This window comes from Thunnus maccoyii, chromosome 23 (genome assembly GCF_910596095.1).
Source record: "Thunnus maccoyii chromosome 23, fThuMac1.1, whole genome shotgun sequence".
Classification (NCBI taxonomy): domain Eukaryota; kingdom Metazoa; phylum Chordata; class Actinopteri; order Scombriformes; family Scombridae; genus Thunnus; species Thunnus maccoyii.
This window is the reverse complement of record NC_056555.1, coordinates 25,476,662-25,501,122: the sequence shown is the minus strand read 5'-3', so window position 1 is coordinate 25,501,122 and position 24,461 is coordinate 25,476,662. Positions and strand designations below refer to the sequence as shown.

Here is a 24,461-nt window from a genome sequence, read left to right as displayed (position 1 = left end):
CTATAATCTGTAATTATTCCACATTAAAATGTGTAAAAACAACTAGACCTATGTTATATATGTTGTTGAGTTGTGTACTTACATTATCCCAAATGTTTCCAACAATGTTCAAACTCAGAGAAATCTGTAATTTAATCAAAGTAACGGACCGTTTCATTTGGTCGCCTGTCGATGACGTCATACCTCCTCTACCAAAGAGTAAACACGCACCAGATGCATACGGCGGCGCTGTGTTTGTCCGCTACAATGGCGTCTACCAAAGAGTAACTTACACACATACAAGATAATACATCGGCGTTGTGGTTGTTCCACACAAACTGTTATAAATGGACTTTTATTCAGTTTTAAGACACATTTTCATGATAAATTTAGGTGGTTTTTAACTATATCTTTTAGCCGGAAGACAGATTTTAGTCATTTTAGGTGAAACAGCTTTAATTAGTATTTTAACGATTTTAATCTGCGTGTATATTTGTTTTTGGAGAGGAGGAGACCGGGAGAAACCGGCCGAACGTCTGGATCTAAAGTTATAAGAGAAATAAACCGAACAAGTGTTAGCAGCAGCTCGGCTAACAGCTCGTACCGGACGTCCGGTGGTCGCCGAACATCGTCGGAGAAACACTGATTTTTTTAGGTGAAACAGTTTTATTCAGTGTTTTTACCTGTAATCTCCGGGTCCGTTTGTTCTGGAGAGGAGGAGACCTCTGCAGGTAAAAACATCCTGAACGATGAACACTGGAGTAATCCTATCCCGCTGAAGCTGCTTATTTAACGACGAAGACAACAACTCCCATGATCCCTTGCTACTTCACACCGTCATCACACTCCGTCTGTTGTTATTGTTTTGATTGAGACGCCTAGCGGCTGAAATTACATATTGTGCGTTTAAGTGTTATCATGAAACTGAAATGTCAGAGTAACTGAAGGGAAAGTTGTTGAAAGGAGTTGAAGAGTCAGTTGAAATTTAAGCAGTGAAAGGACTTAATGTGTTTGAATTTCATCTTGAAGTGAGTTGAAGTGAAAGTGCTATTACGAACAGAAGTTCAAGTTCAAGCACTGAAAGTTTAAAGATTAATTGGTGTGAAAGCACTGAAAGAAGTTGAAGTGGCAGTTGAAATTCAAACAGTGATTGATTTTACAGCAAGAACAACTTAAAGACTAAAGAACAACTTTAATGTCAGACTGAGAGCTTTGATCGGGGTAGCGGAAATACTAAAGGGGGTTGAAGTGTCAGTTGAAATTCAAACAGTGAAAGGACTTAAAGTGTTTAAATTTCAACTGACACTTTAGGTGAGTTGAAGTGAAAGTGCTATGCGGAGTTGAAGTTAGCTCAAGCACTAAAGGAGGTTTGAGTATCAGTTGATGTGAAAACCTTGAAAGGAGTTGAAGCGTCAGTTTTAGTTTAAGTGCTCAAAGTGTTTGAATTGGTTGACAGAGTAGAACCACTGAATGGTGTTAAAGTGCAATTTCTCATGTGAAATAGATGAACAGATAATAGCTTAGCTGAAACATTTAAATGACTTTTCATGTTGAGTCTTCGGAGCTTTTAAAATGTCTTTGAATGACAGTAATAGAAAGGAACTGAGGTGTGAAAAATGTCCCCACTACACTTCACTCTCTGAACTGTCCTCACTCGACCCGGTCCTCACAGAGGTAGAAGTACAGCAGCACACACACATGTTCCTCCTGTCAGTTCAGTTAAATCCTCTTAGCAGCTTTATCACAGACGAGTGTCAGTGTTTATTTATTCTTCATGTCGGCAGGAAATGATTCACGGCTGCCTGTTTCCTCTGAAAAGGTAAAAACATCAGCTGGATATGAACTATAGTCTTAATTATAATTAATTATAGTCTTCATCAGTTGGTGATTAGAAGGTTTGTGATCAGATTCTCAATGTTTTCTACTCTGATTAAACATCTGAAGAGATAAAGACGTGTGTTTTTATTATTGAGGGTTAATAAATTAATCTTTAACTGAATTCTGTTTTTCAAAAATGATAAAATACTGAGAACTGCGAGAAAATGTTTGGTCTTATTTACGCATTTCTTGTTTAACTGATAATCAGACAGCATTAATATTCAGGTAACTTACTGACTCCAGGTCTTATAAAGAGATGAACTGTAGAAGAAGTCACAGACTGCGTGTACGTAACTTCTGTAGTTGCAGTTTGTATTGCAGTGACACTAGAACTGTGCTAAAGCTAAGCTAGCGACCTTTAGCTATGTTTGAAAAAATTGACTTGTGAGGAAACTTGGACACGATCTCCCCGTCCTGAAACTTCCTGTTGAGTCTCAGCTGTGCAGCAGCAGCTTCAGACTCTGCTTCGTTTATACTGTCTTACATCTGCAGCTGCACACGTTACTGCAGGTAAACACGCTGCTGCTCTCATTAGGTCCTATTCTGATTGGTTGGAGGTGAAGGTGGGGGCCACACCTCCAGCCAATCAGAGTAGGGGCTCATTAATAATGTAGATTTTATGTAAATAGCTTCAGAAACATCCTGCAACAGCCTCCATAGCAACGGCAGCCGAGGCTCGTGGGTATTGTAGTAGTAAACTAGTGTCAGGATATAAACCTGTCGCATCATTCAGAGTCTTGAGTTTCTATGTTCTGTAACATCGAGGAGATCAATTAAAGCAATATTTGAAATGAGAATACAGAACAACTCTATTAACTTTATTGATCTGTTAGATCTTTAGACTGACGGGGCTTCACATCCGCGTGTTTCTTTATGAATCTTTATTTAACCAAAAGTTTTATGTTGTTTCATAAAACAAGAAGTAAATCAGTCAGTAATGTTGGTATTGTAATATTTATCCAAATCTTTACAACTAAACAGAACATCAAGTTTCTATAAAACATCAGCCAATCAGCTCGTTGATCAGGTGACAGCCAGGCGTTTCCCATCATGCTCTTGATCATCACCGTGAGGTTGTCATTGTTACGTTTGTGTGACGTCAGACACAAATCTAACCGGCTGCATTGTGTGTTGATCGCCAGCGATCGATTCTGCGCCTGAAAATCAGCCTGTTAACTGACTTTATGGAACATTGTTGATGTTTCTGAACCTCTATTTTGGTGTTTTTAGTGTCTCATGTGTGTAATTAACCACTCTGCTGTGTTTGTGCTGCCTTCAGGTCTCTGTCCAGACTGGGAAACATGGGATCCTAGTCAGCCAGTGGAGAACGCCAGAGAGGCCATGCAGCAGGCTGACGACTGGCTCGGAGTGCCACAGGTGACTTTTTATCTTTTATTTTGTTTGTTTTCATCCGCTGAGTTCTGACTGAAGTGAAGATCTTCTTTTACTCTTTGTAACATCTGTATGAATGAAGATGAACTATAAACGGAGCGAAATGCACCTTCTTATCAACAGGTGACATATGTTATGACATGTGACATGTTATTGTATAACAAAACAAGCGGTGAATCAGACCTGGAACACTCGTAGGAACAAAGCAGCATCATAAAATACTCATCACATCATTTTGACAACCATAAAATATTTCAGGGGAAAAAGGCAAAAAATTGTATAAACTGTGGAAGCTCTGCAGATTAAAGCAATAAAACAGTTTGAAGTCACCAGGCTGTTCCCTCACGCTGTGTTTATAAAGTATATGTTGTATGTTTTTGTGTCAGCTGTGATCCTGCAGGCAGCTGTGTGTTAAATACTGACCGAACGTCACTTAGCAGCAGAGACGCTGAACACAGTGAGTCAGTGAAAACAAACCGATGATGAACGATCGTAGTTAAAGTCATATTTTCCATCTTTAGAGGACGTGCCTGAAGATGTGTTTTTAAAAGCTGCAACCAGCAGCAGATGTTTTTAGTGTTAATGAGCAGCAGCGGAGAGTTCCTGATAGATCACAGCTGGATTTGAGTTCAGGCTGCTTTTGTGTTTTTTTGGTTTTTTTTTACCTGCTTCATGTCTGCAGGTCGCTGCTGAGACGAGGCAGGAAGTCACAGAAAAGAAAGAGTTTTAAAACTCAGCTATGGAGACTTTCGGTTTCTGTTCATGTTCTTCTTCAGTCTCTCTGAAAGGGATTTAAAAACTTGTGATTAAACTTTGTTTTAAAAACTCTTTATCTTACATTTAATGTGCTCTTCTGAATATTTATTTTTGTTGCTGTAGATTAAAAAGTAGGTCAATTTAATCAACTCAATTAGTTAATTAACGTATCATTACTCTCCCTCAGTGGTGGAATGTAACAGAGTACATTTACTCAAGTACTGTATGTGATGATACTTTTTACATTTCAGAGGGAAATATTGTACTTTCTACTCCACTACATTTATTTGACAGCTTTAGTTACTTTTCAGATGAAGATTTGACACAATGGATAATATAACAAGCTTTTAAAATACAACACATTGTTAAAGATGAAACCAGTGGTTTCCAACCTTTTTGTCTTTTGACGTCTTACAAAAAGCAGTGTGTAGTCGGGGTCACATTTCACATGTCTATGAGTTGTTAACAGCTCCACCAAATAGTGATTTTTCCCTCTAAACTTCTCACATGCTTTCATTTCAATAAATGTTCAAATGATCCAATATTTCAGCAAAAATCAAAGATTAGAGAAAAAGTCCAAAAACTGAAAACAGATTTGTGTATCAGAACTTTGTTTTTTCTTCTTTCCTCTCCCATTAATCATCTCACCACCCCTCAGATTTATCTGCTGACCCTTTGGAGGGGCCCGACCCCTAGGTTGGGAACCACTGGACTAAACTAGCTAACTGTATATAAAGTAGTGTAAACTAGCTCCACCTCCAGCAGCTACAACAGTAACATGCTGCTCTAACACTGATGCTTCACTATTAATAATCTAATGATGTCATATATAATAATATATCAGTCAGAGGGACCAAACCACTACTTTTACTGCAATACTTTAACTACATCAAGCTCATAATACTTATGTACTTTTACTGCAATACTTTAACTACATCAAGCTCATAATACTTATGTACTTTTACTGCAATACTTTAACTACATCAAGCTCATAATACTTATGTACTTTTACTGCAATACTTTAACTACATCAAGCTCATAATACTTATGTACTTTTACTGCAATACTTTAACTACATCAAGCTCATAATACTTATGTACTTTTACTGCAATACTTTAACTACATCAAGCTCATAATACTTATGTACTTTTACTGCAATACTTTAACTACATCAAGCTCATAATACTTATGTACTTTTACTGCAATACTTTAACTACATCAAGCTCATCATACTTATGTACTTTTACTGAGAGAGTATTTTTCATGCACGACTTGTACATTGATGTATTGATACTTTTACTTCAGTAAAGGATCTGAATATTTCTTCCACTGCTGTTCTTGGATTTAAAGTATCTGAATTGTGTGAGAAATGTATCCTCAAAAATTCACATGATGGTTTATTAAGCTACAGGTAACCATGGCAACAACACTGATGCTTCAGGCTCAGGAACACGATGAGTTTATAAAATTTGATGCACTGTTGGACATTTTTCTTTAATACTTGTACTTCCTCTGTGCTTTTACTGAAATATAATTTAAATGATAGGTCTTCCTCCTGCTCCGCTAATGAACGACAGGATCTGTTAAAGGAGCAGCTGTTTAACATTTAACAGACATTTAATGTGTTCAACAGCTGCACACAGACACACAACCACAGATAGCAGATTTTCTCTTTCGTCTCCAGTTTCTCGTCCTTTTATGATTTTGGACACAACACAATCAGATCTGATGTATTTCTTCATTTTAAATGTTTTATTTCCCCTCTTTGATGTGTTTTTGGCAGAAAGTCTCTTTTTAAATTGTTCCGAATCGTTTGATTTGCAGTCATTGACCTGATCTGAACGTCATGTCCACAGGTGATCGCTCCTGAGGAGATAGTCGACCCCAACGTGGACGAGCACTCGGTGATGACCTACCTGTCTCAGTTCCCCAAAGCCAAGCTGAAGCCCGGTGCCCCCCTCAGGGCGAAGACGCTGCACCCAAAGAGGGCCAAAGCCTTTGGACCAGGTGAGGACAAAAACATAAAAAAACACACACAGCACCAAACTCCGTCCAAAAAAACCGATCATTTTTAATCAAGTTTTATTAACTACATGTGAAAACCAGCTGTGTTTTTTAAGTGTTTGCCAGCTGGGACGGTTTGAAATTTCCTAAAAGCAACATGCACCAATAACACACTGAAAGGAACAGTACAGCTTTTGGGTGAATTGTTATTTTTACATTACAGATTTTTAAAATTTTTGGACATTTTAGGAAAAAATATAATAATCTGCTTTTTCACGGTCAGATGAGAATTTAAGATTTGTCATTCTCGACATTTTCAATGATTATTTACTTACCTGAGTAACTGATATGCAAGTTTTTCTGGAAAAATGCAGATATTTTTTTTGAGGTTGTTATTTTTTTTTAAATGGCAGAAAAAGAAATCAGCACATTTTGTAGTTTTGTAAGAATTATCCTCATAATTATTTATATTTATATAAGTCTGAGTGCAGTTGCTGCTCTTTAAAAAACAACTGATTTCAACATGCAAGGTTTAGTTAACGTACATGTTGCTTAATGTTATTTTCATATCTTTCTATATTTTGACACAGGCTTGATTGAAGCTTTTGCGCCTGAGGGACTCGATTTGAGTCGAGATTTGTTCCCTTTAATCTGAACATCATAACTGTGTGAAACCAGAACGCACAGACATCATCCACACACTAAAAAAAACCTTTACAAAGACGTGTGTGTTTCTCTGTGATGTGTTCAGGATCAGCACCAATAAATCCACTCTGACATCAGAGGAACAAGATGCTCCTTTTAACTTGACATCTTGATTCAGAATCTTTAGTAAAAGTTTTTACAGCTTCGTCTACTTGGACAAAGATGGTTTGTCAGAGAGAGAAATGCAACTCTGTTGTTGTGAGACTGAAAAAGTTGGCAAGGATTGTGTCATTTTTTTCTGTTCAAAGAAACCACCAGAGTGAGAAATATATACATGTCTGTAAATATGAGGTGATGTTAGCTGATTCTGCACATCACTTTAATATTTTAACAACCTTTATGGGGACTCCTGGACATTCAGTGTCTAGTAGTCTAGTACTGATGAATCCATCAGACTCCCGGTTCAAACGCTGCTCACAGTCTTGAAATCGTTATAATAATATCATGAAAAGCATATTTGTACTTCTTCTTCTTTGTCTGTCTCTCAGGTATTGAGCCTCGAGGTAATGTTGTTCTGAAGCCGGCAGAGTTCCTGGTGGAGACAGTTGAGGCCGGACTGGGCGAGGTTCTGGTTTATGTAGAGGATCCAGAGGGACACACAGAGGAGGTGAGAAGACAGACGTGTTAACTTTAAATAAATATGACTTAAAGTGAAATAAAGTGAATTTCACGGTGCTCTCCTTTTTTTGTCTCCATCAGGCCCGAGTGATCCCCAACAACGACAAGAACAGAACCTACTCAGTGGTCTACCTGCCCAAAGTGGAGGGGCTTCATAAAGTAAGTAAGAAATCACTCTGGAAGAAATATCCTGAATTATACAGTAAAATATCTACTTACTAGCTTTCTGAGCTTTCAGCCACATCTCATGGTCTTTTCAAGCAAATAGGTCAGGATCAGTTATCGTCACGATGAAGTTTTCATCCACACTTTGGCCTAATTTGCTGATCTTCATGGTTCTGTTACTGCTGTGCTACTTATGAGTCCTAAAGCCCAATAAGTTGAAACTGACGTTCATCTGAACTTGTAATTTCTACGGAGATGGTTGTGCTTTCATGTTGTGCTGCAGCCCGCAATGTACGGTACTAGTTGCCACATCTTATCTGTAAGTCTTGCCCGGACTGGTTCTTTGAATCCAGCTTCAGACAAGTGAGTGTTTGTGAAGGAAACCATATCTTTCAAATCATGCAGTATCTCCTCTGGGTATTCCCCTTTTGCTCCATGAAGACCAAAACTTCTTCAAGTGTTCTTCAAGAGCACATGAACGCTCAATCAGCTGTTTGTTTGCAGCTTTCTTGCAACCACACAATCGTATGTTTGGTAAAAGAAGCCTTAAAGTTACATATTCTACAAATGTAATGAATACAGAAACTTTGACAGGCCGGTGTGTTCTTGTTGTTCCCAGGTGAAGGTGCTGTTTGCTGGGCAGGACATCGACAGAAGTCCCTTCATGGTGAATGTTTCGAAGGCCATGGGCGACCCCAGCAGAGTTCAGGCCCGTGGGCCGGGACTGCAGCCGACGGGAAACGTGGCCAACAAGCCTACATACTTTGATATTTACACTGCAGGTAACTCAAACTGAAACTCTGATTACTGAACATCATGAGTTAAAATCAAAACATTTTACTATTTAGACAAAGCAATGACTACTTCATTTAAGTTGATTCAAGTAAAATTTATATACATGTAACTGTAGCTAAAGGAGAGCTTTATTGCAAAGTTGTGTTTATGGCATATATCACAAATATGCATATGTATGTAACAGCAACTCAAGGACAAAGTATATATTGCAAATTTGCACACATTGTGTGTATTTATGTCTGTACATACCAGAAACTCAAGAGAGCAGATATCAAAAGTCTCTGCACATTTGAATAGGGGACTTTTGAAAAAATATGAGAAAACTCCAGCACATCGTCTTGAGTTTTCACAAATTTTCGATAACAAAACATTGTAAACTAATACAGTAAATTAATGTCAAACTAATAAACTAATAAATACTCAAGCAGTAAGTGAGACAGTGTGCTGGAGTTTTCTCATTTTTATTCAAGTGATCTTTAAATACAAATTTGCACCAAAAACCAGAATCTGTAGGTCACACTAGTAAGACTCGAGGATTACTGTTTTTTCTTTAAATGTTCATACCTTGTATCCTTTTGTAATCAGTGACAAGGATCAATACCTTTACTTCCATTTTATCATGGATAGAGAATTTCTCACTTTCTTACGATATATCTCTGCAAGCTAAGCTGCAAAGTTTCCATCTGTCTGATATGACTGTCACATTCTTCCTTCAGTCTGAGAGTCTCGTTGTCTGTCTGTCTGTCCATTAGGGGCGGGTGCTGGAGACGTGGGCGTCATCATTGTGGACTCAAATGGCCGGAGGGACACAGTGGAGATTGTCCTGGAGAACAAAGGCGACAGTATTTTCCGCTGCACCTATGTTCCCGTCCTGGAGGGGCCTCACACAGTTTATGTGACCTTTGCTGGGCAACAGATTCCCAGAAGCCCTTTCACTGTCAACATCTCTGAGGGTAGGTTTGATAAGTTTATGTCTACCACAATGGACACTGTCAGTTCTACCTTTTTGTTTATTCAGATGGTGTCTGTGGTTACTTAAAATGTTTTAAAATCTAAATCAAAGCCAGAATTTTCTTATAAATGAATTTCCAGGTAACAATAAAATGATCTTGAAATGTTATAAAGTTATTCTGTATTCATTCTGTACATCAACTAATACAATTATAATGAACTTTTTGTCCTTCCCCCTAGTAACCACCATCATCCGCTCCTCAGCATCTCTTTCTAATCAGAGTGTATGTCATCATGAACTCTGATGTCCAGACTGACCAATTAAAGAACTAAAAGTCTTTGATTCCCATAACAGTCCAGTCTGGGTCCAGGTCTGATAGGAAAGTTGGTTCTTGCTCCTCAGTTCTGGAAACTGGATGCTCTCATGGTTTTGGGCTATGCTGTTCAAATCTTCTAGCAGAGGTGTGGCCTCCAGTCACATGACTCGGACTTGACTGAGTGATTTGCAACTTAAATCTGGTAGCGACTTGACCCTTTACTTGAGTTGAATGTCTTGATATCCTGCCCCAGATCCAAAAACTCCAGAGTCCTGGCTGGATTCAGATGTTCAGGGTAGTATAATTGTCTTTGGGACAATAATTTGAGTTGCTTTTCTAGATTTGGGACTTGCCCTCAGACTTGGGAATCTTGACTTGGGACTTGCTTGTCTCAGTTTGCGACTTGATCCTGGGTCTACCTGTTGACTGCCTGTGACATGACTTTGTCTGCCTCTCCAGACTTGACAGACTCAGAACATGAATCGGGACTTATTTATTTTTGTTTTGGGACATGACCTAGGACTTGTCTCTCTTCATTTGGGACTCATCTTTGGACATGCCTATTTTGACTTGACTTGGAACTTGCTGTCTTGATTTGGAACTTGACTTGATTTGGAACTTGGATTGGAACTAACAGTACTTTTGGCTTGGGACTTGATTTGGGAATTGCCAGACTTCGCATGGGACTTGTCTAAAGACATGATTTAGGACTTGTCTGTCTCGATTTGGAACTTGACTTTGATCCTGCTGTTGTGACATGACTTGGGGATTACCGATCTTGACTTGAGACTTAACTTAGGACATGATCTGGGTCTTGACCCTTGATCTGCATGTTGTGACATGACCTGAGACTTGTTGACTTGATTTAGAACTTGCTTTTGTCGACTTACGCCTTGACCCCAGAGCTACCTTTTTTAACTCGGTTTAGAATATGACTTGGGGCTTTTCCATCTTTGACTTGGGACTTGCCTGTCTCAACTTGAGACTAACTTGTGACTTGCAGAACCAGTCTTGGTCCTGCCTCTGCCTGCTGCTCCTGCTCCTGCAGGTCTGCAGGTCTGGTGGTCTCTGTCCTCTCTGCTTGTGTTCATTTGTATCATCACTGTTGTTCCCTCCTTCAGTTCCACAGAGCGTCCCACCTCCTGGGTCTCCGGTGCAGATTGTACCTCAGACCATACGCACCCCACCCTCAGACAAGACCAGGAGAGCCCCCCCTCCAACTCCGCCCAAACCCAGGCGACCAAGTTAGTACAGGCCGGGGGGGCGGGGGTGTGACTAGAGCCTGCCTGCGCTCGCCTGGTCCCTTCCACCTCAACTCAAAACCATCCCCGCCTCGACCCCTCTTGAAGGGGTTTCTAGCTTTACAGCATGTGCAGCCCCTGCTTCGTCCTGAGCAGCTTTTTCTTCTTCTACAACCTAAAAAACTGTGTGAATGTGGATGCGTGGAGCCCTCTCTGGACGGAGTCAGTTACCTTAGGTCCACTGCGATTTTATCTCGCCCGGAATGAGTCAGATACTTTTTTCAATCTACCTCTTAGCTTAACCTACATATTGTTCATTTTTACATTTGAGAGCAGAAAAAACAAACTTTTCTTCTAGCCTGAAATTGTATGATTTCTACCACAACCCAGAGTATACAAAAATGGAAATATTTAAACTTTTTAAAAACATTTTTGTGCAGCTGATACACATTTTTGTAGTCTTTGACCCATATTTATTAAAAAATTCAAAAATCACCATTCAAAAATATTGTTGTATTGTTGACATTTAATATAATTTATTGAAATCATTATGTTCTCCTGTTTTATGTAACATAGGACCATAATATAGTGTGATTGTGAATGTTTTAAGCGTAAAAACTAAAAAATAAACTCTGACTTCTCTCTGAAAGCTACATTAAGGATTAATCACCATTTATCTGTGACTGATGAGGTATTCATGAATGTTTTGTGGTTCAGTATTGAAGGGTTAAATTACACATATTCAGATTAATTCAGTTGTTGTAGGGCAGGTTTTTTAAGACAAAACATTTCTGTCCTCTGAGCTTGATTTTAGGTTTGAAAATTCGCTTCAGAGCATGTCGTGAATACAGTATATGTTTGTTTTTTATCTTCAAGAGAAGGGGGGAAGCTCTGAATCAATTATATGGACGTTGTCGTCAAACTTTTTTATTGTTACTACAATTCATAAAAACCCCTTGGACACATCTGGTTAACTGTACAAGTTGCAGATAAAAGCTAACAAAGAAGTAAGCTATGTAGCCTAGCATTTCTTTGATTGTTGATCATTTCTCATGAATAAAACTACAAACTGCGGCTATGAACTAAACCAATTCAGTTTATTCTGTATTTTAGATAAAACAACTCATTATCAATATATAAATCAAGACTTCAAGGCAGAAAAACTCGTTCCTCCAATGATTTTAACCCGGCTAACCAAACCTGGATTTCCAAATCAACACCCAGGTCAGGTTATATTTTTTGAATAATTTTTTGATATTAGTGCCAAAACAATACGAGTCTTATGGTGTGTTCAGACAGAACGCGAAGCGATTTTTTGCTCGGTCATTCATGCCTATTTGACCACTGGACCGTTTGCATTTATTCTCCCCAAACACCCAAAAGTGTGGGTAACTGTACGTTAGCTGTAAACTAGCTAGCAACAGACTAGCTCTGTATTTTTATAAAGTAGATTCATTAAGCTCCAAGATACACACAAAGTTTTCACTCAACATCTATGCATCTAATCACATCATTGCACTGATTTTGTATGTAATTGTGCTGCATCTAAAATTTGCTTTGCAATCTGTCCGAACACACAGTTAGCATTAATACCTCAATGATACTTTTCCAACACCTTGTTTTTCTAACAAATGCTTTTTAAATCTAATAAAATAAATCAAGTTGTCATTTAATGGTAAATGTCTAAACACAAACAGCCACACAACAGCTTTGCCTGATTGTAATACCGTCTACAACAGGAGAAATTATGATCAGTAATAATAACATTTTACTTCAAACTATCCAACAGATATACAAATCAGCAATGTGCACCAAGTTACTGATATTTAATCATCAACCAGAGAGGGTGTGTTAATGTGTGTGTTTCTTGTCAACATCTGGAGGCAGAATTAACCCTTTTGGAGGGTTTGGATCGACATCTTTACAAACAATCCAGTGTTGCTTTTATTCTTTAAACCAGATATTTTTGTTGGTGAAAATAAACAAAACATGAAAATCTGTGTTCCCTCCATTAAATTAATTCTGTAATTAGAGAAACTATTAATGAGAGAAGATAACAATGTTGACAAAACAAAACTGACAAATCTCCAATAATACATACATATATAATTCTAAATTTACTTAACTACATATCAACTGATCGGAGAACTATGGGACTCTTTTATTTTCTTTCTTTATTCTTTTATTTATCCTTTGATGAGTGTGAATGTGACCATATAGATGTTTTTCACACATGTGCCTTCATCATCCTCATCATCTACTCGACCTTCCCTCCTCCTCTTAACTTAAATACACACTGTAGCTCTCCTTCTCTGTTTCCACGCTGCATCAAAAAACTGTTCATTCAGCTTTTTCTGTGTAATTTTATCTGTAAACAAAACACCAAATTATTCCATATGATTAAATAGTTGTGGTTATTTAAAAAAGGATATCAGAAGCTCACTGCCTTTAAACGTTTTTTAACAGTTTCTATATGTTTCACGTCTTGATTTTCATTCTTTTTTCACGTGTTGAAGTCCTGAAGCTGCAATCTGAACTGAAAAATCTGTTTTTTGTTTTCATCCTGTCTTCATCTTTGCTGCTTTTCCCTTCCAGCCTCAGCAAACTGCTTCTCTCAGTCAGCTGACTAACAGTGTTACTCCTGCAGCCGTTTCTGTGTCTGTTTGTGTTTGTGTGTTAAATTTTAGTCTGTTGACATTTTGAGACATGAGGTCATTTTGGTAAATATCACATTTACAAGGGATTTAGTTGGGGATTAAAGTGTTGGTTTTAAAAGCCCATTATGAGTAATTAGGGTGTAAATACAGATTGTAAGGTTGTTAAAAGACAAAACATTTCCAGAAATGACACTGATGACAGTTATAAAGTCTTTGCCTTCACATCATGTTGTGCTCCTCAAAATGGAGCCCAGTCTCTCATGAGAAACGTTCTAGTTTTATGTTCGACTTCAGGTTTAGATTTACTGAAAGATAGAAAAACAAGAGTGTATGTTTGTGTGAGTTTTTCTGTTAAGCTCATGATAATTTTATCATCACCTCTCAGTCTAACCAGAGTGTCCCATCTCTGCTTCTGATTGGTCCACACAGCCTGTAACCCCAACGTCTGCAGAGCGTCGGGGAGAGGTCTGCAGCCGAAGGGTCTGAGGGTGAAAGAAGTGGCTGATTTTAAAGTTTACACCAAAGGAGCCGGCAGCGGAGAGCTCAAAGTCACCGTGAAGGGACCAAGTATGAAGCTACATCATTTAAAAGACACATACACATCTGAAATATGTTTTTCTATTGACTGTTTTAAATTTTTATATCAGTATTTTAGTTTGAGACTTTGGATGATGTTTTGGTTTTGAATCTAGAGGGCCTGGAGGAGCCAGTGAAGGTGCTTGAGATGGAGAACGGCGTGTTTGAGTGTAACTATTACCCTATTATGACGGGGAAATACACCATCTCCATCACCTGGGGAGGACACAGCATCCCACGCAGGTGAGGCAAAAACCTGCTGCGACGTTCAGATCAGTTCATCCAAACAGGATACAGAGAAGCAAACACATGTATTTGTGTTTCAGTACTTCTTATGTTGGATATATATGTGTATGTGTGTGTATGTGTGTGTATGTGTGTGTATGTGTGCGCTCAGCCCATTTGAGGTGCAGGTGAGCGAGGAGGCGGGGCCTCAGAAGGTGAGGGCGTGGGGTCCAGGTCTGGAGACCGGGATGGTGGGGAAGAGCGCTGACTTTGTGGTGGAGGCCATCGGAACGGAGGTGGGAACGCTCGGTACGTCAATAGACACAAATGTCTGCTCACACACCTGACAGGTGGCTGGGGGTGGAGTTTGAAGATGCTGTCTCTTTGGTCCAAACATTCAGTATTTAACAGCTAAAGTCCAGATTTTTGTAGATTTACTATTAATATTCATTTGACAAAGGAGGATGAATCCTACATTTACATTTATTCATTCGGCTTTTACATGAGGTAAAATCATGTCGCAGTAGACCAGTGCCACAAAACTCCTTCTGACACAAGAGCCACAAGTCACAAGGGTGCATGAAGTAACATAAATCTTGTAATAAGAGAGACAGAGAGCATGTTTCTGCTGCAGCAAAGGAGAACACAGGAGAGCGGTTTGGATTGAGATTTCCTGCCTCGCAGTGACGAGTCGTCGTTTGTTTGCAGACAGTGATTAATGAGAAAGCTCATGAACCGAAGTGAGGGAGTTCAGGTAGGCGGCTGCTATGCTGGTGGCTGCTCTGTAGGCGAGCGTTAGTAACTTCAGGCGGTTTGGCCAAAAAATAAAATGTTACAAATATTTCAAACTTGAGGTTTGATCACGATTTGAATCGATTTTTGTTTGGCTGCAAAAAGCAGGTGAACATGTAGTGTAAATAATCACGTCACATGACAGGACTGTCGTGACTCAAAGCAGCTAATGTAGCAGCTACTTTTTGTGAATGTTATAATTACTAGACAGTTTACACATCATACATAACAAAATTGATTTAATCAAAGTAATGTGCTATATCACTGTGACCTACCAGTGGAGAGTCATGAAAGTGGAGTGATATGAGCTGTTTTTGGCTGTTGGCTGGAGGTTTTACAGTGCATGCTGGCAATCTCAGTAAAATCACTGCAAATCATCTCTCAGCTTGACTTACAGTGCATGATTGCCAGCAGATCAATGCTTCTACAAGGAGCTCAGTGGCGAAGTCAGTCAGATCTGAGGATATGATCTTTCTGATATTATATAATGTGAAGCGACATGAGTAATGCAACATGTTGTGAAAGTTAGTTGGTTGAGAGATGAGTTGTAGAATGAACACAAGGAAGTCAGAGACTAAAACCAACAGACTCTAAAACTTTGAACAGGAAAAGTTCTGGTGAGTTATAGTGAGACCAGCAAAGTGGTAACGTAAGTCTGATTAAGTGTGAGGAATAACACTTCAGATGTTTATGCATCTGTCTGCAGGTTTCTCCATCGAGGGTCCATCGCAGGCTAAGATCGAGTGTGATGATAAAGGTGATGGGTCATGTGATGTGAGATACTGGCCAACTGAACCTGGCGACTACGCCGTCCACGTCATATGTGATGACGAGGACATCAAGGACAGTCCCTTCATGGCTCACATTCTTCCTGCTGCCGATGATGTCTTCCCAGAGAAGGTCAGAACACAACCTGAAACTGACTGAATTTAACTTTATGATATTGTTATTTATTATTAAACATGATGTGTTGAATTGTCTTCCCTCCTCAGGTGAAATGTTTCGGTCCAGGTCTGGAGCCGATTGGCTGCATCGTGAACAAACCTGCTGATTTCACCATCGATACCCATGGAGCCGGAAGAGGAGAGTTGAAGCTCTATGCTCAGGTTTCACATCTTATAATGAAATAATATGAATCTCTTATTTTGTATAATGATAAGTTTGCATGTATAGTAATAAGTTTTTTATAGCAACTAAGTGAATCTTGTGTTTGTGTTTGCAGGACGCGGAGGGCTTCCCGATCGACATTCAGATCACAGATAACGGAGACAGCACCTTCTTCTGTGTTTACATTCCCACAAAACCCATAAAACACACCATCATCGTCACGTGGGGGGAGGTCAACGTCCCCAACAGTCCCTTCAGGGTACACAACCCACGAACTTCACTTCACTTTCATTTGTTTGAGTCTTGAAAATCACCTTGTTTCTTAGGAACAGTGCTTAATTTGGGAAAATGATTCAGACACGGAAGAAATCTTAATCTTAAAAGAAGCATTTATCTGACAGCTGTTCTGTTCTTGATATTTAATAAGATATGCTGTTTCACAGGAACACTTAGCTTCACATCAGTTTTGGAATGGAAAAATAAGATGAGATATTTGGTTTGGTTTATTTGGCCAAACAGTATCATGTAAAAGCAGAACTATAGGGGACCCACTGTTGAACCTTGAGGTACTCCACAAACACATGACTTTTTTTTTCTTCTTTAGAAAAGATTGATGACAGTTTTAACATTTTTTAAATATAGGTTCTATAAGATGATTATGTATTATGTATACAGCTGAAAGAAAACAAAAACAAAACTCTGCGTGGTGTGACCAGCGGCTTATGATGGCTAATGTTAGTTAATGTTAGCAAACTAAAGATTAATCTCTTTGTGGTACTGTTTCACTCTGTTAAAGCATTTATCGTTATCCCTTAATCATTCATTGTGGCTGCGATGGTCGCTGTTTAATATTTTGCAAAATTACACAAATTAATGTATTTAGAAAACAAAGAACAAATGACTATGTAAGCTGTTTGCAAACATATATAAAAAGTAAAAGGATACTGGCAATCAGTTGTGACAGCACTGTAGTAACCAAAGTCGCTGTTGGGTTAAAATAAAACAGGGAAAGAAACACAAGAATTTGGACGATCTGATCTGATCTGGTTTTAAAGAAACACTTTTGCTGCATCTATAGGTCAAGCCAAAATGTGAACGCACTTCAAACATTACTAATAATCCATCATTTCACAGAAAAAACTGTGTGGACACAGCTACAGTAACTACAGTAGTGGATCTGTAGACTGTGGTGGATGTTTACAACAGACTTTTGGGTCACAATTTGACTGTTCGCCTTCATTTTCTCTTCTAAATATGTTTCACTAATAATGTCATTGAAACCAGCAGAACAGAAAACATAAGCAAAGTTGTAATAAATTATAGTTTTTGCCTTTTGCCCTAGTATCTATAAACGTTTGCATTTGTGGATCAGGTGACCATTGGAGAGGGCAGCCATCCAGAGAACGTGAAGGTTTACGGTCCTGGTGTGGAGAAGACCGGACTGAAGGCCAATGAGCCGACGTACTTTACTGTGGACTGCAGCGAGGCCGGACAGGGTAACACACCTTCAATCAAAATCACACCTGTCTCATGTCTTTATCCTGTTATTTTAATTATCACATCACTTTAATTCTGTTGTTTTTTCTTGTTTCAAACCACTTTCTGACACATCTGACTACTTTCCAAACTGCTCTAAAAAGTGGTAAAGTCTGACAAAAATACTATTTATTTTGACTCCCAGGTGATGTCAGCATCGGGATCAAGTGTGCTCCAGGTGTGGTCGGTCCTGCGGAGGCCGACATCGACTTTGACATCATTAAAAACGACAACGACACGTTCACAGTGAAGTACACGCCTCCGGGCGCTGGCCAGTACACCATCATGGTGCTGTTTGCTGATCAGGTGAGTCAACTCAGCTGGAAGAAGGTTTCTGAAAATGTTTTCTCTTGAAAACAAGACATTTAAAAAAAAAAAAAAAAAAACCTTTTAATGTTCAAACAGGAAATCCCCATCAGCCCCTTCAGAATAAAAGTGGACCCTTCTCATGATGCAGCTAAAGTCAGAGCAGAGGGACCCGGGCTCAACAAGACAGGTGAGCTGACTGAACATCATCACTGTCATAATCATATTCATATGAAACAGTTCAAAGAGAAGAATATAAAGTTAAAAACATTGTTTTTTAAAGTTTTTACTCCGGACGAATTAATTTGTGCATATGTGAAATTTCTAAATTTGTTGATTTTTGTACATTGATTTATATTCATAGCAACAACTATATTAATGAATCATGATGAGACAATTGGAATAATTTATGTGCTCCTGAATTATTAGATTTGGTGCATAAAATGTTGGTGTTCTGAGCTCTAAAATCATCTTATTAGTGCATATAATATATATATATATGTAGATTCTGCCCTGTAATGAAATTTGTACTCCTGAATTATGTGATTAGTGAATAAATTAATTATAATCTAAAGGAACTGCTAATTGGGTTTAATATGGGTAAAATTTTGAGAGATAGAAATCGTCTTTGACATCCTTTAACTACAACAAAACAATTTGTTTTGTTCACTAATTCATTTACACTAATTAATATTTCTCCCTTGGATTTATCTGGCTCTGTACAGAACTTACAGATAAAGGAAAACATACTTTTTTTTTTTTGAAGTTTAAAAATAATAAATAAAAAAAGTCAAATGAAAGCTGAATTATCAGACACCTTAGCTGGATGAAAAGTATTCAGAACGAGTAAATAGCTCAAATATAACACTTATTAGCATTATTTTTTGTGTGTTTTTAAAGCTGAGTTTCACATACAAAGAGTTTATTTTGCCATAACTGAATTATTTTGTGAAAGTAAACAAAACTGCAGAACCTAGAGCTCATTTTTTAAAAGACAACCTGACAGAATTGAAAATATAAAACCAAGTTTAAATGTTGTCGTAATGTCAAATCATTTCTAGAGTTTTATTTTTTGTCCTCTTTGCTTCCTGTCCGAACAGTTGTGCTTCATGATTATTAGTTTTTTTTAATATATTGTATTTCTGATTACCTCTGAAGGTGTTGAAGTTGGTAAACCGACTCACTTCACCATCTACACAAAGGGAGCCGGTAAAGCCAAACCTGAGGTCCTCTTCACTGGAGGAGCTAAAGGAGAAGCCGTCCGAGACTTTGAGATCATCGACAACCACGACTACTCGTATACCGTCCGCTACACCGCCATCCAACAGGTGAAATAAACTTAATCTGTCAGATCAACGATCAATCAGCTGTTTGATGAACCTGAGTTAACTGTAGTTTGTGTCTCTCTCAGGGAAACATGTCCATCACTGTGTGTCACGGAGGAGACCCCATCCCTAAAAGTCCGTTTAACATCAGTGTGGCGCCGCCGCTGGACCTCAGCAAGGTCAAAGTTCAGGGGCTGAATAACAGTGAGTACATCTGAGGCTTTTATTTAGTAACAAGAAGGAAATTACAAAACATTCATTTTGCAAATAAAAAGATCTTTTTTTTTTAAGGACAAGTGCCAAAATTTGCTGGTTTCAGCGTCTCAAATGTGATGATTTGAAGCTTTTATGTGTCATACATGATAAAAAACTGAATATGTTTGTGTTTTGATTGATTGTGTTTATTAGACAAAACGTCACCTTGACCTCTAAGAAATTCTAACTATCTAATATAACTATTATAACTATTATAACTAATTATCCCACATCACCGGTTATGACCTCGGTGTAGACATGAGTTTAATTAAAAAGTCATTTTTCTTTTTCTGATTGTTTAAATTGAAAGATTTTTTAGAAGCCTGAGGACGTGAACGTATCCAGTATTTCATGAGAAATGAAAGCTTAAATTAGAGAAAACTCTGGAAAAATAAACAGAATTTTGTGCAAAACATCATTTGGCTGACTTACTTCAGATTTATTTTGTGGAACGAACTCCAGGTCAGGACCAATCAGCAGCGACTACGTCTTGAGGTTGAGGTATCTTAAAGTGCCATCGATGGTTGATAGCTGCTCCAACTGACTCTCGTTCAAAAAGCCTCAACTTCTGTCCAGAAATACTGAGTCAATCGTTGTTTTCAGTGAGTCTAAATGTAGTGTGCTGTCGGTCATTTTGGAAATTATTGCTCTGTTAATAAGATTTGAAGACTTATAGTAGCTTTGATGTCTGCCATGTGGGTGCCCTGCTCTCCATGGTTCTGGGACTCACAATGAGTCAGACTATTGTTGAAATATTTCACTAAGTTTAATGTTACTTGATAACTATGGGCTTCAAACTGGCTCCAATGCAAACCAATGGTGTAGACCAGTAGAATAATGCTTCATATAGCAGCAAGTTCGTCCACACAAATCTAGTCAAGCTTAGACTGTAGCTGGCCTCCTACAGAAAGCAGACCCTTTTAGTGAAGCTGCCTATCTAGCCCACACTGAGACTCTCCAAACACGGTGTCACACTAGCCAGCTAGAAATCAATGTGGCTAAGACAAAAGAGTTAATTATCCATACAAAACAAGATTTAAAAACAGCCAATTTCACTTGACGGCCAACATGTTGAAACTGTAAATATCTTGGTACAGTTCCTGACTTCCAGGTGAGCTTCTCTGGAAATACAGAATATATTTTCAAGAAATGCTCAGCAGCGTCGGTGTTAGTCAGCAAATTTTAGAACTAGTGTATAAAATTCTTGTTGAAAGTGTTTTAACCTCTCCAGGAATGTCTTAATGGCCAAACCCCAAAAGTCCTTCATTCAATTTTTATGGGAAGGATGAGGAAGATGGTGAAGAGCATCCTGGCAGAGAGCTTTCATCCTCTACTTAGTCAGTTTGAGCCTTTGAGCTCCCAGAGACGCTGTAAACATGGATTTAAGAAGTCATTCATCCCAGGTGCCGTCAGTATACTTCACTCTGCAGAGTGACTGATGATGAACTGTTTTCAATGTGTAATGTGACTTTGAAACTGCAAGAATCATGTTTTGGTGAGCCAAAGACAATTTTCCGCCCCGGTAGACAATAGAAATCTGTTTTATTCTATTCTGTTGATCATTTATCCAAAGGTTTTTTACAGACGAAAATCAATAATATGACATGAAAAAAGTTTTATTTGAAACATCTGTGTAATGATTGGACACATTGTTTGTGTTTGTTTGTGTACCAATCACAGAGGTGGATGTTGGGAAGGACCAGGAGTTCACCATCAGTACTCACGGCGCCGGAGGTCAGGGCAAACTGGATGTGAAGATTACGTCTCCGTCACGTCGACCAATCCCCTGCAAGCTAGAGTCAGACACGGCCAATGAGGTGCACACAGTGAAGTACATTCCCCCTGAGGAGGGACCCTACAGGGTGGACGTCAGCTATGATGGAAACCCCATCCCAGGAAGTCCGTTCACTGTGGAGGGCGTCATGCCCCCCGACCCCTCCAAGGTGAGTCTGAATGAGCCTTTAATGGTCTGGTCTATCTTTGTACGTAGTTACAGGTTTTTTAGAGTTAAATACCTTTTAAAATGTACAAAATAGTATCACAATCACAATTAAGCTACTTAATTTAAACCTTAAAAGGGTTTTTTCAATTAAAGTGAAAATTCAGAGGTGGCTCTTGATGCTATTTAGTACATCTTACCCTTTAAATATATTTTATTTTATATATTTTAATCCATTAATTTGACATTTTTTTCGCCCAGATTTGTGGGTGAACCCCTGAATTTGTACCCTTATTGAAAAATTAAGGCACAACTTCAATGTTATGTGGGAGTTAGGACAAGGATTTGACGAAATCTTTCTACCCAGCAACAGGGGGTTATGAGGGGTAAATACCCTTTAAAATTTACAAAACAGCATTACAGTTACAGTTCTTACCTTAAAAGGACCTTTATTTTTCAATTAAGGTACAAATTCTAGGGTCACAGACAAATTTGTGGTTGATAACTGGTTAAATTAATGTATTATAATTACATTGCATGGTTTTAAGGGTTCTTAAAGGGTAGAAATCTCTTTAAAAACCTTTAGTGGTTTCATTAAACTTTTCTGTGTCAAGGTGCGAGCCTTTGGTCCAGGTCTCCAGGGAGGCGTGGTGGGTAAACCAGCCCCATTTGCCATCGACACAAAGGGAGCGGGGACCGGTGGTTTGGGTCTGACAGTGGAGGGTCCCTGCGAGGCCAAGATTGAGTGCCAAGACAATGGGGATGGGTCCTGCTCCGTGTCCTACCTTCCTACTGAGCCCGGAGAGTACGCCATCAACATCCTGTTTGCGGACCAGCACATCCCCGGGTCCCCCTTCAAGGCAGCAGTGCAGTCAGCATTCGACCCCGGCAAGGTGACGGCTAGTGGCCCTGGTCTAGAGCGGGGCAAGGTCAATGAGGCCGGGTCCTTCACGGTGGACTGCACTAAAGCTGGGGAGGCCGAGCTCACCATCGAGATCCTTTCTGAGTCCGGATCCAAAGCCGAAGTCCACATCCAGAACAACAGTGACGGGACTTATTCCATCACCTACATCCCATCGCTGCACGGCATGTACACCATCACCATCAATTACGGAGGCCACGCGGTGCCCAAGTTCCCTGTCCACCTGCAGGTGGAGCCGGCTGTCGACACCAGCGGGGTCAAAGTCTACGGACCAGGAGTGGAACCCAGAGGTGAGGGTCTAAAGATATCTTTGTATGCAGTTACAGGGTTTTCTTAGGGTTAAATACTCCTTAAAATTTACAAAATAGCATCACAAGAACTTCATTGTTCAATTAGAATATTTTCATTGTCTACCAAATGTTTCATCTTCGTCTCACCGTTTATAAGTTATTGGCTAAAACACAAAGTTCTTTATAACTGGCCACAAGGTGGGGCTATTGGTACCATGCTTCAATATGTTGTGCACATGCTCAGGGAGAAACTGTGTACCAAGTTTCATTTTATTAAATTAAGGTTCAAATTCAGGGGTTCACCCACAAAGTTTGGGTCAATATGATTATATTAATGGGTTGTAAGTTTTTACAGGCTACAAATTGAGGGATATATGTTCATTTTTTAAGGAGTTTTTAATCTCTGACAAAGCTGTTGAGTTATTTGGTAAATTAAATTCCATTTATATCAGTAAAGGGGTTTAAAAATTGATTATTGCTGTTGGAATTTTAAGGTAAAAACTAAATGATTTGCCTGATGTGTATAAACTCTCAGACATGTAGCCTAGTCGAAAGTCACAAGAAGCTTGAGATCGAGAGTTTTCCAGCCTCTCCGCTGTTCTGAGGTCAGTTTTTTGGGAATTGAGTGTGTACACAGTCACACTGTGTATTCAGGGTTTGGAGTCTGAACAGTGTGAGTCAGCTCTCAGTGGTTTATTTATTGGCCTCTTGGACGTCTCCACAGTCAATTATGACAGTTAATAAACTTGCAGATGTACACGTGAGTTTTGTAGCCTAAACTTTGCTCATTATGTTTTTTTGCCCTGCATTGAATCTGCTAATGTCCAGGTTACTAATTGTTATTTTTTAACTACATTATACAACTTACACTCGCATGTGTTAAACAGCTGAACACTTCTTCATTGAAAACTATAACCTGCTTCATACTTCCCGTGAAGAATTCCTATAATATTTTGACAGGATTATACAGACTTTCGTCAGCATCAGTAACATACTGTTGTTTTGTACCAACAGAAGCAGTTCAGAGGTGTGCTTCCCCTACAAAACTTCACTAAAATGAATGCTAAATATCTGCTTTTGAAAGCCAAAGCAGGTCTCACATTGCTCACTGTTGCTCTCATATTATTAATTGAAACTGCTAAATGAAGCACACTGATATGACTCTGCTTTGGCATGTAAAAGTCAGACTTTATATAATCTTTATAATAATAATAATAATAATAATAAATTTTATTTATACAGCACCTTCACAAAGGAAAAAAAATAAAACAAATCAATGCCACAGTGAAGTGAAATCCAGCGTTTACAGGTATAAAGAATAAAACAGAATAAAATACCCAAAACATAATAAAACAAGAACAGTAAAAATAAAGAAAACATTGTGGAACTGGAAACATAAAACCATAAAGTTACGTTTTAAGAAATAATTTAGAGGTAAAGTTCTGTTCTTGTGTTAATTTTCATGTTTGTTTCTCCTCCACAGGACTCCTGAGAGAAGTCACAACACATTTCATTGTAGACGCTCGAGCTCACTACAAGAGCGGCGGCAGTCAGATCAAAGCATGCGTTGCCAATCCATCGGGCGCCAACACAGACGTCTACATCACGGACAAGGGCGACGGGACATACAGAGTGGAGTACACGCCATACGAGGACGGTGAGGCTTTCCTCTGTTGTGATGTTTTGATTCTCTGACAGTGACACAATCTGCTGGACTGTTGACGTGTTTC

The 24,461-nt window shown here is 38.9% G+C and overlaps 1 protein-coding gene across 7 annotated transcripts in view; it reads left to right on the top strand.

Moving 5' to 3' along the window:
* Positions 1-24,461, top strand: part of LOC121890607 (filamin-C-like) — a 75,344-nt gene that overhangs the window by 19,877 nt on the left and 31,006 nt on the right. For 4 of the 7 annotated variants that reach the window (XM_042403041.1, XM_042403036.1, XM_042403039.1 and 1 more), the window contains exons 3-23: positions 3,137-3,234; positions 5,862-6,012; positions 7,203-7,321; positions 7,414-7,491; positions 8,117-8,279; positions 9,045-9,245; positions 10,682-10,804; positions 13,888-14,025; positions 14,151-14,277; positions 14,432-14,568; positions 15,758-15,951; positions 16,044-16,157; positions 16,274-16,417; positions 17,531-17,654; positions 17,840-18,000; positions 18,100-18,190; positions 19,159-19,328; positions 19,412-19,529; positions 21,261-21,523; positions 22,134-22,731; positions 24,215-24,388. In XM_042403041.1, the coding sequence (XP_042258975.1) occupies positions 3,137-3,234; positions 5,862-6,012; positions 7,203-7,321; positions 7,414-7,491; positions 8,117-8,279; positions 9,045-9,245; positions 10,682-10,804; positions 13,888-14,025; positions 14,151-14,277; positions 14,432-14,568; positions 15,758-15,951; positions 16,044-16,157; positions 16,274-16,417; positions 17,531-17,654; positions 17,840-18,000; positions 18,100-18,190; positions 19,159-19,328; positions 19,412-19,529; positions 21,261-21,523; positions 22,134-22,731; positions 24,215-24,388 (3,486 nt within the window). Of the gene's footprint in view, positions 1-3,136; positions 3,235-5,861; positions 6,013-7,202; positions 7,322-7,413; positions 7,492-8,116; positions 8,280-9,044; positions 9,246-10,681; positions 10,805-11,942; positions 12,026-13,887; positions 14,026-14,150; positions 14,278-14,431; positions 14,569-15,757; positions 15,952-16,043; positions 16,158-16,273; positions 16,418-17,530; positions 17,655-17,839; positions 18,001-18,099; positions 18,191-19,158; positions 19,329-19,411; positions 19,530-21,260; positions 21,524-22,133; positions 22,732-24,214; positions 24,389-24,461 lie in introns of those variants that run through there. The other 3 variants (XM_042403038.1, XM_042403037.1, XM_042403042.1) reach the window with 2 other exon arrangements.